This window comes from Phyllostomus discolor, chromosome 15, assembly GCF_004126475.2.
Source record: "Phyllostomus discolor isolate MPI-MPIP mPhyDis1 chromosome 15, mPhyDis1.pri.v3, whole genome shotgun sequence".
Classification (NCBI taxonomy): Eukaryota; Metazoa; Chordata; class Mammalia; order Chiroptera; family Phyllostomidae; genus Phyllostomus; species Phyllostomus discolor.
This window is the reverse complement of record NC_040917.2, coordinates 24,720,819-24,733,878: the sequence shown is the minus strand read 5'-3', so window position 1 is coordinate 24,733,878 and position 13,060 is coordinate 24,720,819. Positions and strand designations below refer to the sequence as shown.

Below are 13,060 nucleotides of genomic sequence, written 5' to 3'. Positions count from 1 at the left end.
TTCTGGCAAAACGCGAATCCAGCACAGCTGCTGTGTGGACCCCGAAAAGTCCGGTGCCAAATCGTATTCGATGTGCAAAATGCATGTTCACCCCGAGTCTGGATACTGATAAGGTGACGCTTTGGAGCCAGGCAGACTTGGGGTGTCGCGGGTGGAGAAATAGGGGTGCTTTTTGCACGTGAGGCCGACCTGGCAGCCGACTCCGGCCGAGACTCAGCCCTGAGGGACAGGCAAGCAAACAGCGTCACGGTGAAACGCCTCTGTCCCGCGTGTAGGCCGTCAGGACTCCTGGTGGTCACCGTGTCGTCATCACCGGAGGTCAGAGCTCCTTTCAGACACGCCCCCCAAACTGAGAGTGGGCAGAACCATGACAGAGAACGAACCAGAAGATTCGGGGCGGGGAGAGCGGGCTCTCCCCCGTGCGGCCCCAGGACCAGCCCCTGGGACGCGCCCCACGTCAGAGAAGGGCCGTGATGTCGGGAGTTCCGCTACATCACCTGCCGTGCGGCACGGTCTGCAGCCAGAGCGGTGAACGCCAGCAGGTGCCGCTGGTCTCGGAGGGGGGCGTCAGACCTGAACACGCCGGGCGTGTCTCTCACGGCCCCCCGCCTCCCCGAAACTTCATGACGAGTGACAACAGCCAACAGGACGCTCTCTGGGACAGCCTCGGTTTCCCCAGTAACGTCAGCCCCGAGTCTCCCTCGGTCTGTCCTGGCCACTCGCCCGTGAGGCAGCTCCTGCTCCCCATGTCGGTTTCTCACGTGCTCGCCGAAAATTGACTATTTCCTTAGCGCCTTTAGAGAGACGACGGAAGTGGGACCCCTTTTCCCAAGAAAGGGGTGAGATTTGAGGGAGACGTGGGAAATAATTCGTTGTATTGTGTTTATAATAAGGGCTAATATTCCTCATCCCAAGCTTGGGGACATAACGCAGGAGTCAGAAAAGAAGACATTAGTGATCACACGTGTTAATGAAGACGATTTTCATGGGGATACAATTAGAATAACTTAAAGAAATACTTTTCAGCCCTGGCTGGTGTGGCTCAGTGGATTGAGCGCCAGCCTGAGAACCAAAGGGTCGCTGGTTTGATTCCCAGTCAGGGCACATGCCTGGGTTGCAGGCCAGGTGCCCAGTAGGGGGCGTGTGAGAGGCAACCACACATTGATGTTTCTCTCCCTCTCTTTCTCCCTCCCTCTCCCTCTCTCTGAAAATAAATAAAACCTTAAAAAAGAAGAAGAAATACTTTGGAGGTTTAAATTAATTACCATTTATTGAGTGCTTGTTATGCCCCAGATACCACACTATGAGTTCTAACATAATTATTATAAGTTTGTAAAAATAATAGGACTAGAAAAGAACTTGAAAAAATGTATATAGATACTATATGATGGTGTGGGGACTGTAGGAGATTTCTTTATTAGTATGTATGTAATTATTAATAAAGAAAATAGAATTTGTGAGATGTAGGCAGGTAAGTGTTAGAAATATGTTAAAATTAGAGAAGGTACTATGTGCAAAAACACAAAAACAAAAAAAACGTGGCATGGTTGGTGCTGGGAAAAAAGTGAAAGCGAAACTAGAAAAGCCAGACGAGCCACCTTACAGAGAGCCCAGACTGTCCGAAGAACTTACGTCTAACCATCACCTGCAATGCGAATCCGTTAACGGGCCTGGAAAGGAGGTGTAGTTGGAAGCGTCTATCGAGATGACCCTTGTAGCGTGCGAGAAGGAGTGGCTCAGGTGGACCAAAGCCCATGATCCTTTGCTTCTGCCACACTTGTCACATGTGTTTGGGACCCCCCACCCCCAAACTGTGCTAAGGACTTGGGCACACCCCAAGGGGCCCGGCCCCGGAAACCGAAACTTGCCCCGAAGTAGATTTTATCTTTACAGTTCAAACAACACCTTTATTTTCTTCTACAGTGTATTGCATTTGTCTTAATAAGAAATTAATATTTAAAAGCTTTATAAATTAATTTCTGTGAAATGAATGATACGTACAGACGGTACCTGACTTAACGATGGTTCGACTTATGATGGTTTGGCTTACGATTTTTCACCCTTGCTGTGCCGTGAACGCAGCACGCACCCAGTACAAACCGCACGTCCGGCCCTGCGTTCTGAGCTTTTCCGGGTTGCAGACGTGCAGTCTGGGGCCTGGGTCCCAGTCGCCCACGTGACTGCGGGACCGAATGACCGAGTGCAGCGTAGCCTTGCTTGCAGCGGACGTGGAGGGGGTGTGTTCCGTTCCGGTCGGACGTGACCTGAGAAAGCCCCTCCCCCCCCCTCCCCAGCTGCCGCAGGTAAATGACAAGGAGGCTCTTTCTCGGCCCCCACAGAGAAGGTTTGCCGTCTTCCAGGTCTTATGATGCTCCATCAATTAGTTAGAACAGTACTTCGTATAATTAAATGCAATCTTTTTAAAAGTTCTGGCCATGGGGTGCACTCCTATGCGGGGTCAGGGCGCCGGGATGAGGGAGGCCGGAATCTGAGACACCTCTGCCCCTTCCTGCCGCAGAGGACACCCCCCCAGTTAGGGTGAGGACAGTGGGGGCGGGCCTGGCCCCCCAGTGGGTCTGAGGGGCCCATCGAAGCCACAGAACGAGGGAAGGGCCGACAGGATCTGGTGCTGGAGACACCAAATGACTTTTAAAGGGGAAGGCAGTGGAGAAAGTGACGACTCCTGTCCCAGTGACCAGGGGAAGCAGTGTCATCAGCAGGAATGAAAAAAATTCAGATGGAAAGCTGGCTAAAGAGCAAAACGAGTCCGATTCCACCTCCGCTGCACCTCACCTCCCAGAACAGGCAGGTGGGGCCTCCGCGGAGAAGCTGAACCTCGGAGAGAGAATAAGACAGAACGCCCCATCCGAGCAGCCAGGGCACAGGGCCCGTGCTGGGCCCGGAGGTGGGGGGAGACGGGAGGCGGGAGGTGCAGTGTCAGCCTCGCACCGCTGGGGGCGCGGTGTTTCCCAGGCAAGTGGGCAATCGCAGGTGAGACCCCAAAGAAGAGCCAGAGCCCATGTGAACAAGGACGGGGAACAGGCCTGCATCTGGGTAAAGCAGTGAGCACCTTCGGAAAGCCGTGTCAGCCGAGGGATGGGTGGGCGTGGCACTGAGGAGGAGGAGGGGCGTTCTGGGGGACCGGGAAGCGCGGCGGATGAGCGAAGCAGCAGCTGGTAACGTTTAAGGAAAATTCCACGTAGCGATAGCCCTCGGCGTCTCGTAATAATGGCCACCTTTCTAAGTGGGATGCCAGTTGCCGTCACCTTTCGGCAAAAATAAAGAAGAGATACTAGCGCCCTGGCTGGAGTAGCTCAGTGGATTGAGTTCAGGCTGCGAACCAAAGTGCCGCAGGTTCGATTCCCAGTCAGGGCACATGCCTGGGTTGCAAGCTACAGCCCCCAGTAGGGGGTGCACAAGAGGCAATCACACCTTGATGTTTCTCTTCCTCTCTTTCTTTCTCCCTCTCTTCCCTCTATAAAATCTTTTTTTTTTAAAGAAGAGATACTAGCAATGGCCACATGGCTGCAATGCCATTGTTTAAAAAAAAAATAAGTACATCTAGAGAGACTACACTGAAACTCCTGATATCCACCTTTTCCCAAGGAAGGCCCACCGTTTTCCTTGAGCTAGAAACAATACCCATTTGCCTGCGTGCTTTCTGTTTCCATTGCAAAAAAATAAAAGGGGGAGTGGGGGCTGGGTTTGAACCCTTAGAACCAGACAGCCGGGTATGGTGCTTTCCAGCACACAGCAGGAGGCCATGAGTTTAGCCACAGCTGAGGGGAAACGAAAATAGAAACCAAGTCCCGGGTGCTGGCTTTTGCTGGTGACTCATTCCAGTTCGAGGTGCTCTAGGGAAACGGAAAAACCAGCGCCGGTGCCCAGGGCTGCCCAGTCCGGCCCCTGTTCGCTAGGTATTCAGGCCGCTGACGTTGCAGCCGTGGGGAAACCTTTCTCTTGGTGAACCCCGGAGTCGAGCTCGTTACCCAAGGTGCGCATCCCGCCTCCCACGGTGCGTGTGTGGGGGGCGAGGGGGGGGTTACGTTCATACCGCGTGTTCACTAGTGAACTCGGGGCTGCCCGGCCGCCTTCACAGGCTAGCAGTGCAAACCGGCGTGACCTCTCCCAACTGTGAGAGAACCTTTTTTTCTCATGCGCCTCCTTCAGTAGAAGTAAACGAAACTGGTCATTCCAGCAAAATGTGCCCTTTCTGTCGTGGGGCGGGGGGTGTGTTGAAAAGGAAGCAGGAGTCCAATGTCGTTGAAGGAGAAGTTCCCCGCCCCCACCCCCCACCTCCCCCCAAGCAGCGTAATTGCGGTGCAAAGTAGAGTCACGGCTGAGCCCCAGGACGACAGACCCTGGGAAAACGGGGCCTCGCAGGGACACCCCTGGGAGGGGAGCCCCAGGCTGGGCCCTGGAAGGCAGGCCTGTCCCCATGGCTCCCACTGGGGGGACACGGCCATTGTTTTACCTTTTAATTAAACATCGTTTTAACAGTGATGCGCCTTCTTTGTTAATACATGTATTTTTCCATGGGTGTTTCCTAGGAAGAAAATATACAAACACACACACACACACACACACACACGCACTGACTCACATTGCTTAAGCAGGAAACTGATAACGAACCACGCAGAAATGCAAAGATCTCTTTGTTATTAAAATATTCAGGAGACCGAGCTGCACTAAGACAATCAAGCAACTCTGTAACTGTATTTATAAAACAAGCTGTCTCCGTTTTAATCACAGAAAAATACCACCAGTTAATTCTTTACATCATACTATTTTAGAGGTTTTTATAGCCCCTTAAAATTCCTGTGGAGCAGCATCGAGCTCTATCCAGTAAAATGCTACAAATAGTGTATGTAGCATAATTTTCCACTGTATTTTTCCCTCTGAAAAAGCACTCTGTAGAATTCAAGCAGCTGAGGCAGCCTGAAATCATGCAATACCTACGTGCTTTTCAAAAGTCACATTTCATAAAGGGCATTTATTCTCCAGAATTAAAGTTTCCTGAATAGTAAATAGAGCTTTAAGTGATGCGAGCTGTCAGAACCCCTGAATGTCAAGGTTAAAGCAGATGGTCCTTTGTGGTTTTTGCTGCTTCGGAGAAGGAAAGAAAGCCAAACAATTAAGTCAAACCCGCCTTACCTTAGACTTTCTTCATCTTTGTATATTTGTCATAAATAACCATTTAAATATCCCTCGAGGTTAATATTTTCTGGTTCAATGGGAAAGTACAGAAAAATTAATATATTCATACCTAATATGAAGTAATTGAGACTGGAACGTCTTGTCTGTAGCAAATTTTATTTTCAAATAACCATGAAAAGTATCCAGTGACTCTTCAGATTCATTTATAAGATCATGCAAGATGTAAACATGAAGTTCCAAAAGAAAAAAAATGTCCCTGACCATCCTAATAGCTGAGGAAAAAATACACAGAAATGCACACCCAGAACTTTCTACATATGGCTCATGCCTGAACCCTTATTCTTGCCCAGTTCCTGTTAGTTCAGCATGAGATACATGTCGTGCAAAGAAGCAAAGCGGAATATTCCCAGGGAAGGAAAGCATGTCCTTAGGATGCATGATAAGTGTGCGTTTGCCATATTAACATTCACAGAGAAGTGTCGGAAGGAGTGATGGTGGATGGAAATGTCTATTTTTAGCACCGCCAGGAAGAAGTTTAATTGTGGTTGTCTTGCTACTCACATCATGGGTAGGCACCTCCTTGGGTGCCATGCACGGTTCCGAAGTTCGGTTTTTGCTATGCAAACAGGTAAAACGAAATGGGAATATCCCCAGAGGGCAATCAAAAGAATGTAGTGACTTCAAATTATCATTTGTTTTAAAAATAAGGTCAATGGTACTATTGTTCTGAAAAACAAAATTATAGGGGCCCAATAGGTATGATAAAAATGTTTCAGAATCAGTGACACCGACAGTTTTTTTTTTTAAAACGTCCTATTTTTGATACTGGCTGTAAAGCAAAGAGCTACGGTTTTACGTTAGAGGGTTTTTATTTATTTACATATTCAGAGTTGGTTCCCAATTACTAGAAACATGAAACAGATCCAGAAGGCCGATCCAGAGTTTGTACAAAGGCACGGTCTCGGAGGGAATACATCACCGTTTCTTCAGTCAGGACTGGGTCCCAGCGCCCTCGTTGAACCCTGGTGTCTGCAGAGCGTGCCATGTGACAGGTGCTGAGTCACCTCGGCTCACGAGCTCTCTGTGCATAGAGCCAGCTCTGTGTGTAACCTAGCCGGCGATTCAAGAGTCAAACTCCACACAGAATTAGGCGTTTCTTGTTATCCTTTATAACAAGGGGATTACCCACAGGCGTTTCCTTCAGAGCCTCGAAGACCCGTGAGTCCACATTTCCATTCCAGAAGGTTCCCCTCTAGCACCTTCCGCGTGACCCCCACCAGCCCACCGCAGCAGAAACGGAGATGGTATTTCTACGTGGCTCCCAAAATGCTTTGACTCCAAAGAAAGGTTACTGTCAAAGAATGGGTCGTGGATTCTACTGGGGTTGTGTTCGATAATGCTACCTTTTTTGTTTTTAGAGGTGATGAAAAATCACCATGGTCTCAGAAGTGTTTACTTTGGGTGCCTGATCAGGGAAGCTTTCTCCTTATTTGAGGTATAATAAAGCCTGCCCACTCTCTAAGTCAGCATTAACGTGGCTACAAAACCAGACAGACAGATACTCACACTAACGCTTTTTCTGCTCAAGATCAACTTGCCAGGAGTTAGACTAACCCAGGCACCGGGGAGGCAGAAGCTATGAAAACTCAGCGTCCTCATTCCCAGCCAGAAATCCGCATCCTTCGCTTCTGAGCTAAAGAGCAAGTGTGTCATTGCCTGACTCACAGGCAGCTGGACTCCCTGGGGACAGACCTTGGGCTCTGTCACCTGCTCTGTTCTCTTCCCACTCACCTAATTAGTGCTCCTTCCTTTCACTTTTTAAAAATGCGCCTGCTTCGAATTCGTAGTGGGTTTTTTTTTTTTTTTTCAGATGTCTACTTCCCATTATGTTCTTTCCCTCTTTGGTCTCTTCCCACATGTCACACACGCCAGGCAAATACTGCAAGATCTGAAAACCCGGGTGAGGTTCCAAAATCTCTCTAAACAAAACTGCAGTAGGTGATGCAAAAGAGGAGGAATCCCTGGAGAACAGGGATTCCAACAAACTAGCTGGAAATGCACTGGAAAATCTGTGTAAGTTGCTACACCCACAGAGAAGGTTTCAAAGAGGCGTGAAACATGCAGGTTACTGACAAAACCAACATGCTTTGGGGTCACTCAGACCAGTCTACTTGTCATGGTGCATTGTTTTTGTTTTTTAAATCAGTGAGTTTTTTGTTTTTTTGTTTTTTGTTTTTAGTATTCAGGAAGTGAAAGCATTTAAGAAAACATTCAAAATTCTGAGAATACATGTAAGTGAAATATTTAATGTCTGTCATTCATAAAAGTTACATCATTTACATAGGGTTCATTTGTATATAATAAAAATTTCATCATAATGAAAAATTTTCTGGAAAGTTATATGTTAACGTGTTTAACATATGCTTTGGATATACAGCTAAATAGGAATCGTTAAAAAATTCTTCAAATATTCCCTTTACAATGAAAAAAAAAACCTCATTCCTAAATATGTGTTTCTCTTTCAACGTGCTTGTTTGTAACATCACATTTGGTTTGAAGTGTGCAAAGACTGGACCTTGCACAGTTCAGAGCATATCTGTATACGTCAATAAATTTGCTCATTGCATAGCGAACACGTAAATTTACAGAAGGTCTGTAAATTTTACTCTGACACTCTAAAAACGTTGCTGACATTTTACGTGATAGTTTATTCTAAGGTTTATTTTTGTTGCAATTTAGGGAAGGGTTGTTCCTTTTCAATTTTTAATACATGTCAATTGATACAACAAGAAGTCATGAAAAGTTAAACCCCAAGTAAGTCCTTTTAGCCTGGACTACCAGAGTTGAACCTCATAATATCGTTTCACTTTTCTCCTAAGTACAAGTTAGAAATGCATCGTGCTGCCTCTTCAGACAGTGTTCAAAATTCATTTTCAACAGTGTGTATTTAACATAAAGTTAACTATGTTTGCATCAAATAAAATGTTTATTAATGAAAGCTATTTATCATACAAGAAACAGCAAAGAGAATTCGTCATACAGAGAGATGCACACTAGGAATGACAGGTGGAAAAGTGCATGCAGAGATTTCCGTTGAAAAAGGGAAGGAATAAACGATAATACTAAAATTACTGGGCTTTGATCCCTACCCTCTCGCATGAGTGGTAGCTTTTCTCTGAATTTACAATCGGAAAACGCCATGAACAGGTCGGGCTGGTACACATTGGCAAGCGAGTGAAATGCAGGTTGGGGACTATACAACCAGTATGCTTGACAAATGTGCGGAAATTTTTTTTTCAGTAATAATTTGCTTCAAATATGGGGTGTGCGTGTTACTGCCAGGTTGCTCTGTTTGTACACGGTGTACCTCATTTTGTTTTAAACCACATCGGTTTAAGCCTCCGTTTGTGTTAGGAACCGTAAAGAACAGCATTGTTGTTAACACTCAGTACATGACATTTAAGTCTTTCCTCTCGCTTGCTCTTTTTTTGTTTTGTTTTTGTTTTTTGTGGCTTTTTTTTTTGGCTCAATAGATTTTAGCATGTGTGATTCTGATAACCTAATATTGTCTTTGTCTTCACTGCTGTGGATTTCCGATCAAACTTTCCCCGTCTTTTAATACTTTAGGGAATTTTCAAACGTCGGGATGTTTGGCTGTAATGCCCCAAGATTTGTTCTCCCTGAAAAAAATCATAGTGACAATGTATTAACTCCAGAGCAACTTGGCTTTCAGGGGTCTGCATTTCTATGTAGATTTACAAATATCCACTGGTGCTCAAGAGACCTAGCATTAAATCTTAATCATATTTAAGGCTTCTTTTCATGCAATTACTTTATCTGTTAGTTCTCTCTCTCTCTCTTTTTTTTAAATTCTAAAAATTGGGCTGAGTCAAATCCATGGGGCATTACTTTTATTCTAAGAAAATATATTTAAAGGCAATTCTGAGTTGAACTACATTGCATACGCAATGGTGTGTACATTTAAAAGGAACCAGAAGTTTGGAAATCTCAAAACTATTTGTATGTTTGAATATTTTTAAAAAATTTGTCATACTATTTTAATAGCTTTTGAATACAGATATTGGAAAACACTAGTCCAGTTAGACCTTAAATAAAACTGCTGGGAAATAAAACTCCTTAGATTCAAAATGGTTTATTCACACAAATTTAATAGGATAAATCACAATTGTTTGGTCCATAAATATTTAGGGGAAATAGTTTCTATACAATGCATTTATCAATAAACAAAGAAACATGGACAATTTTGCTAGACCACTTACTGTACTAGAAACACGAAGCTCAATATATAAGATTATTGAATTTATCAACTATATTTGAAAGAGTGCACACCGCTTTCTATGACATGTTGCCCCTCTAACAGGATACACCATAAAAAGAGTTTCAGAAATCAGAGGTAAAACAGTACAAAACTAGTGAGGTGTCAAAGGGCTTAAAACAGTTAATTTAACAGACAACACATATATCCTGATTTTTCACAAACTTACTTCCAAGTTATATCATAAGGCACATAGGAGAACTGAGTTATAATTAGTCTACTTAATAAAGTAGATCTATAGTACCATATATTGTTCTGTCAAAGAACAAAATTTATAAGCATCGACATTTTACCTGTAAAAGTGTATCAATAAGATCTCAGCCTTACCAGGGTTGTTTGGTCTGGTTAGTGGTAAATGCCCAAAGTGGAATAGAAATAGGAAAAGTCAAGATTTAAGCTCCATAGAAGATGACAACCACACTTGCTGAGTACACCGCGGCAGTCACACCTCTCTCCTGTTACAGTGTCAACTTACCTTCCATCATACTTTTTTTTTTTAAAAAATAAGCTACTTTCTGTGCTAATTTTCTAAAGACCCTGAGCAAAAGTTACAATAATGCACTTTAATGTGGGCAGTGAATCGTCAATATGTAACCACGCACCTACACAGCCAGAGGACACCTTCAAAATCTATTAAATAGCCACTTCGACCACCAGAGGAGATTTGAGGGGTCCGAAAAGTGGAGAAAATGTGCAAAGTTATTCTTAACAATCCACTAAAGCAAGACATATATCTTGACTTCTTTTTTTTTTATTTCTTTATTATTTTTTTTAGGAAATCCACAATCTAATTGTAATTTAACTACAACGGAAGCATGGGGATGAACATTCACCACTGCCCAGACCATTAAGATTTCCACTTAAATTAAAAGAAAAAAAAATGCTACTGTAAACTAGGAAATATATTCAGATCAGCATCCACGAGGCTTCTGAGTTTATCTACATTGCGACTGATGACTTCAAATCTCTAATGTCAGAAAAGCTTTATTTTTTCTGACCAATATATCATCCTGTGCCAATGGAAAATAAAAGCAAAACGAAAAAAAAAAAAAAAAAAACAAAGAATTCTCAGAGGCAGTATTCGTCTACTAAGTTTCTTTGTTAACATGATTCACGGAGCATGCCAGACACAATATCGTGGTACAGCTGACGCCAATCCATAGAGCTATTAATTACGTTAATTAAGTTACGCTGATTTTTTTGACTTCTTAAAAAGTTATATTTTGCTTATTTCCACTTTCCCTGGGGGGAAAAATTAATTTAGAAAGAATGGTTTTACAACTACCATCTGTAGCTTTTGAAAGTTAAACGAGCACAGCGTTGCAAGTTCTAGCTGGAGTTTCAGGGATACGTGGGGAGTTTGTTCAGTGTTGTCCAAATGCCGAAAGCCACTGACTGAGGCGAGTGTCGGGCGCGAAGGGGAAGTCCCCTTCCTGGAATAGAGGTCCACCCTAATTAATTCAAGTTCATTAACCCTTCATATTTCAGCTGCCACAGTTAGTGCTTTTCTTTCATCGTATTTCTGTCTCATTTTAAGAAAAAGGAGCAACATGTTTTTCAGTTTTAAATTTTTAAAAATGTGAAGTTTTCAAAATCCCAGAAGTATGCATACAATTGCAAGATTTAATAAAGAGCTGTAATTGACTATCTGATACTTTATTAACCTAATCTTTTAAGTGGGATTATGATTATCCAAAGACCACTCTCTTTTTTTTCCCCCCCTTTGGGATTCTGGAAATAAGTAACATACAATTAATTGTAAGAGGCACTTAGAATGATTCAAAAACTCCCCTTACCGACTGAAAGATCTGATTTTTTTTAAACCCAAATACACTTTGTAGACAAAAAATAAATAAATACACTTTGTAAAGGAGACAATACTGTAAACTCATTCGCCAAGTGGCTGCGGATGCTACACACCAAGCTGTCGTTTTTTATTTCCCAAGTGTCTGTGGGTTGGGGGGTGGGGGGCGCGGGGGGGGGGGGGGGGGGGGGAAGGTCTCGTAAATAATAAAATAATAATTAGAATAAGAAGAAGAGGAGGAGGAAGCGTTCTCAGGAAACCAATGTTAGAAAAGGCTCGTTAAGGTAGTCTGTGAGGGGCTCCCGGCCTCGCGGCCGTCCGTGTTAGAGGTCACGGCCGTCACTACGGGGAGAGTGGGGTTGGTCAGGTCTGTTAAAGTGGTCGCTGTGCCGGGCGGGGTGAGCGCGCCGCTGTCCGCGGAGGGCGGGGCTGGAAGCGACGGGCCATCCGCCTTATCGACACCCCCATTCTCCTGCCGCAAAAGGTTCCTTCTGAATTTGGCTCGTGCGTTTTGGAACCAAACCTGCAAACCAATCCCAACGGAGTCTTTACCGATGCTTATTTTTAGACTGTGTTTTTCTCTGCCTCCCTTTCCTTTCTTTCTTTCTTTTTTCTTTTCTTTTCTTTCTTTCTTTCTTTCTTTCTTTCTTTTCTTTCTTTCTTTCTTTCTTTCTTTTTCTTTTTTTTTTTTTTTGGTAGGGGGAGGATACTGGTTTCTCTTTTAAATACATCTTTTAAATATAATTGTTTCTTTTTCTTGGGACAGAAAGGCCTTTTTTCTTTCTCTCTCTCTCTCTTTCTCTTTTTTCTTCCTTTCTTTTTTTCAGGACAGACTCATTTAACTAACACTGCAGATGCCCTGCCTGTGCCCCCCACACCCCCAGCATTAACAAGAGCCATGGGGACAGATGGCGCAGTGGTGGAGACACCATGGGGATGGAGGCAGCGAGAGAAGGGGCAGGAGCTACACCCTGGGCTGTCAGACACTGTTCTGTCAACCAGTGTTGCTGGAGGAGGAGGAGGAGCGGGGTCCCAGGTCTCTCAAAGTACGGTTCGCTCCTCTGAAGTGGGCATCGCGGGAACGGGTTCCAGGCTGTTCCTGGGTCTGGCACAGGGTGGGTGCTCTTGGCACAGGACATATTTCCGGGCCACCGGACCCCCAAATGCCCGCTGTGGTTGGCCTCTGAGACCTGGAGGGCCACCAAGGTGAGCCGCCGCACCCCCCTGGCGTCTCAGCGGTGGGACAGTCTTATGCTGCTGCCTCTACAAAACCAACTGGACGGCCCATCTAGCCCCGGGGACTTGGTTTTTAAATGTGGTTCGTTCAAAAGGGAAAACACCAATTGGTCGCTGAGGCCCTCACCCTACTGTGGCTTTGGGGGAGTTGGAAACGAGGGTCGGCCTGAATGGGGGGTCACGCTGCTACGACAGGCCAGCAGGTCCCCCACAAGTCTGTGCGCGGAGTCCCATGAGAAAGGAGCCCCCAACGCCACAGCCTGTGCGGATGACACCCCTGCGTCTGCAGACACTGAGCCGCGCGGGCTCTGGAGGACCCCTCTCTCCACCTCGGGGAGCACGTGGCTGCATTTTAAAGACCCTGGCTCTCTCTTCGGGCCCCTTCCCCGAGCCCCTGCGCAACCCCAGTACACCCTCCGGGACAGTCAACTCATGAGAAGCAGACCGGGCAGTGCCTGTGTGGCTCCCAGGGGAGAGAACTACCCTCACGGGCCAGGGGGAGGGAGGTGTATGCACAGCCAGCGATG

At 45.3% G+C, this 13,060-nt stretch overlaps 1 protein-coding gene across 1 annotated transcript in view; it reads right to left on the bottom strand.

Moving 5' to 3' along the window:
* Positions 1–8,676: 8,676 nt before the first annotated feature.
* LHX9 (LIM homeobox 9) overlaps positions 8,677–13,060 on the bottom strand; it is a 15,013-nt gene continuing 10,629 nt past the window's right edge. The window contains exon 3 of the mRNA XM_036016074.1: positions 8,677–11,878. Within this exon, the coding sequence (XP_035871967.1) occupies positions 11,563–11,878 (316 nt within the window). The 3' untranslated portion in view covers positions 8,677–11,562. The remainder of the gene's footprint in view (positions 11,879–13,060) is intronic.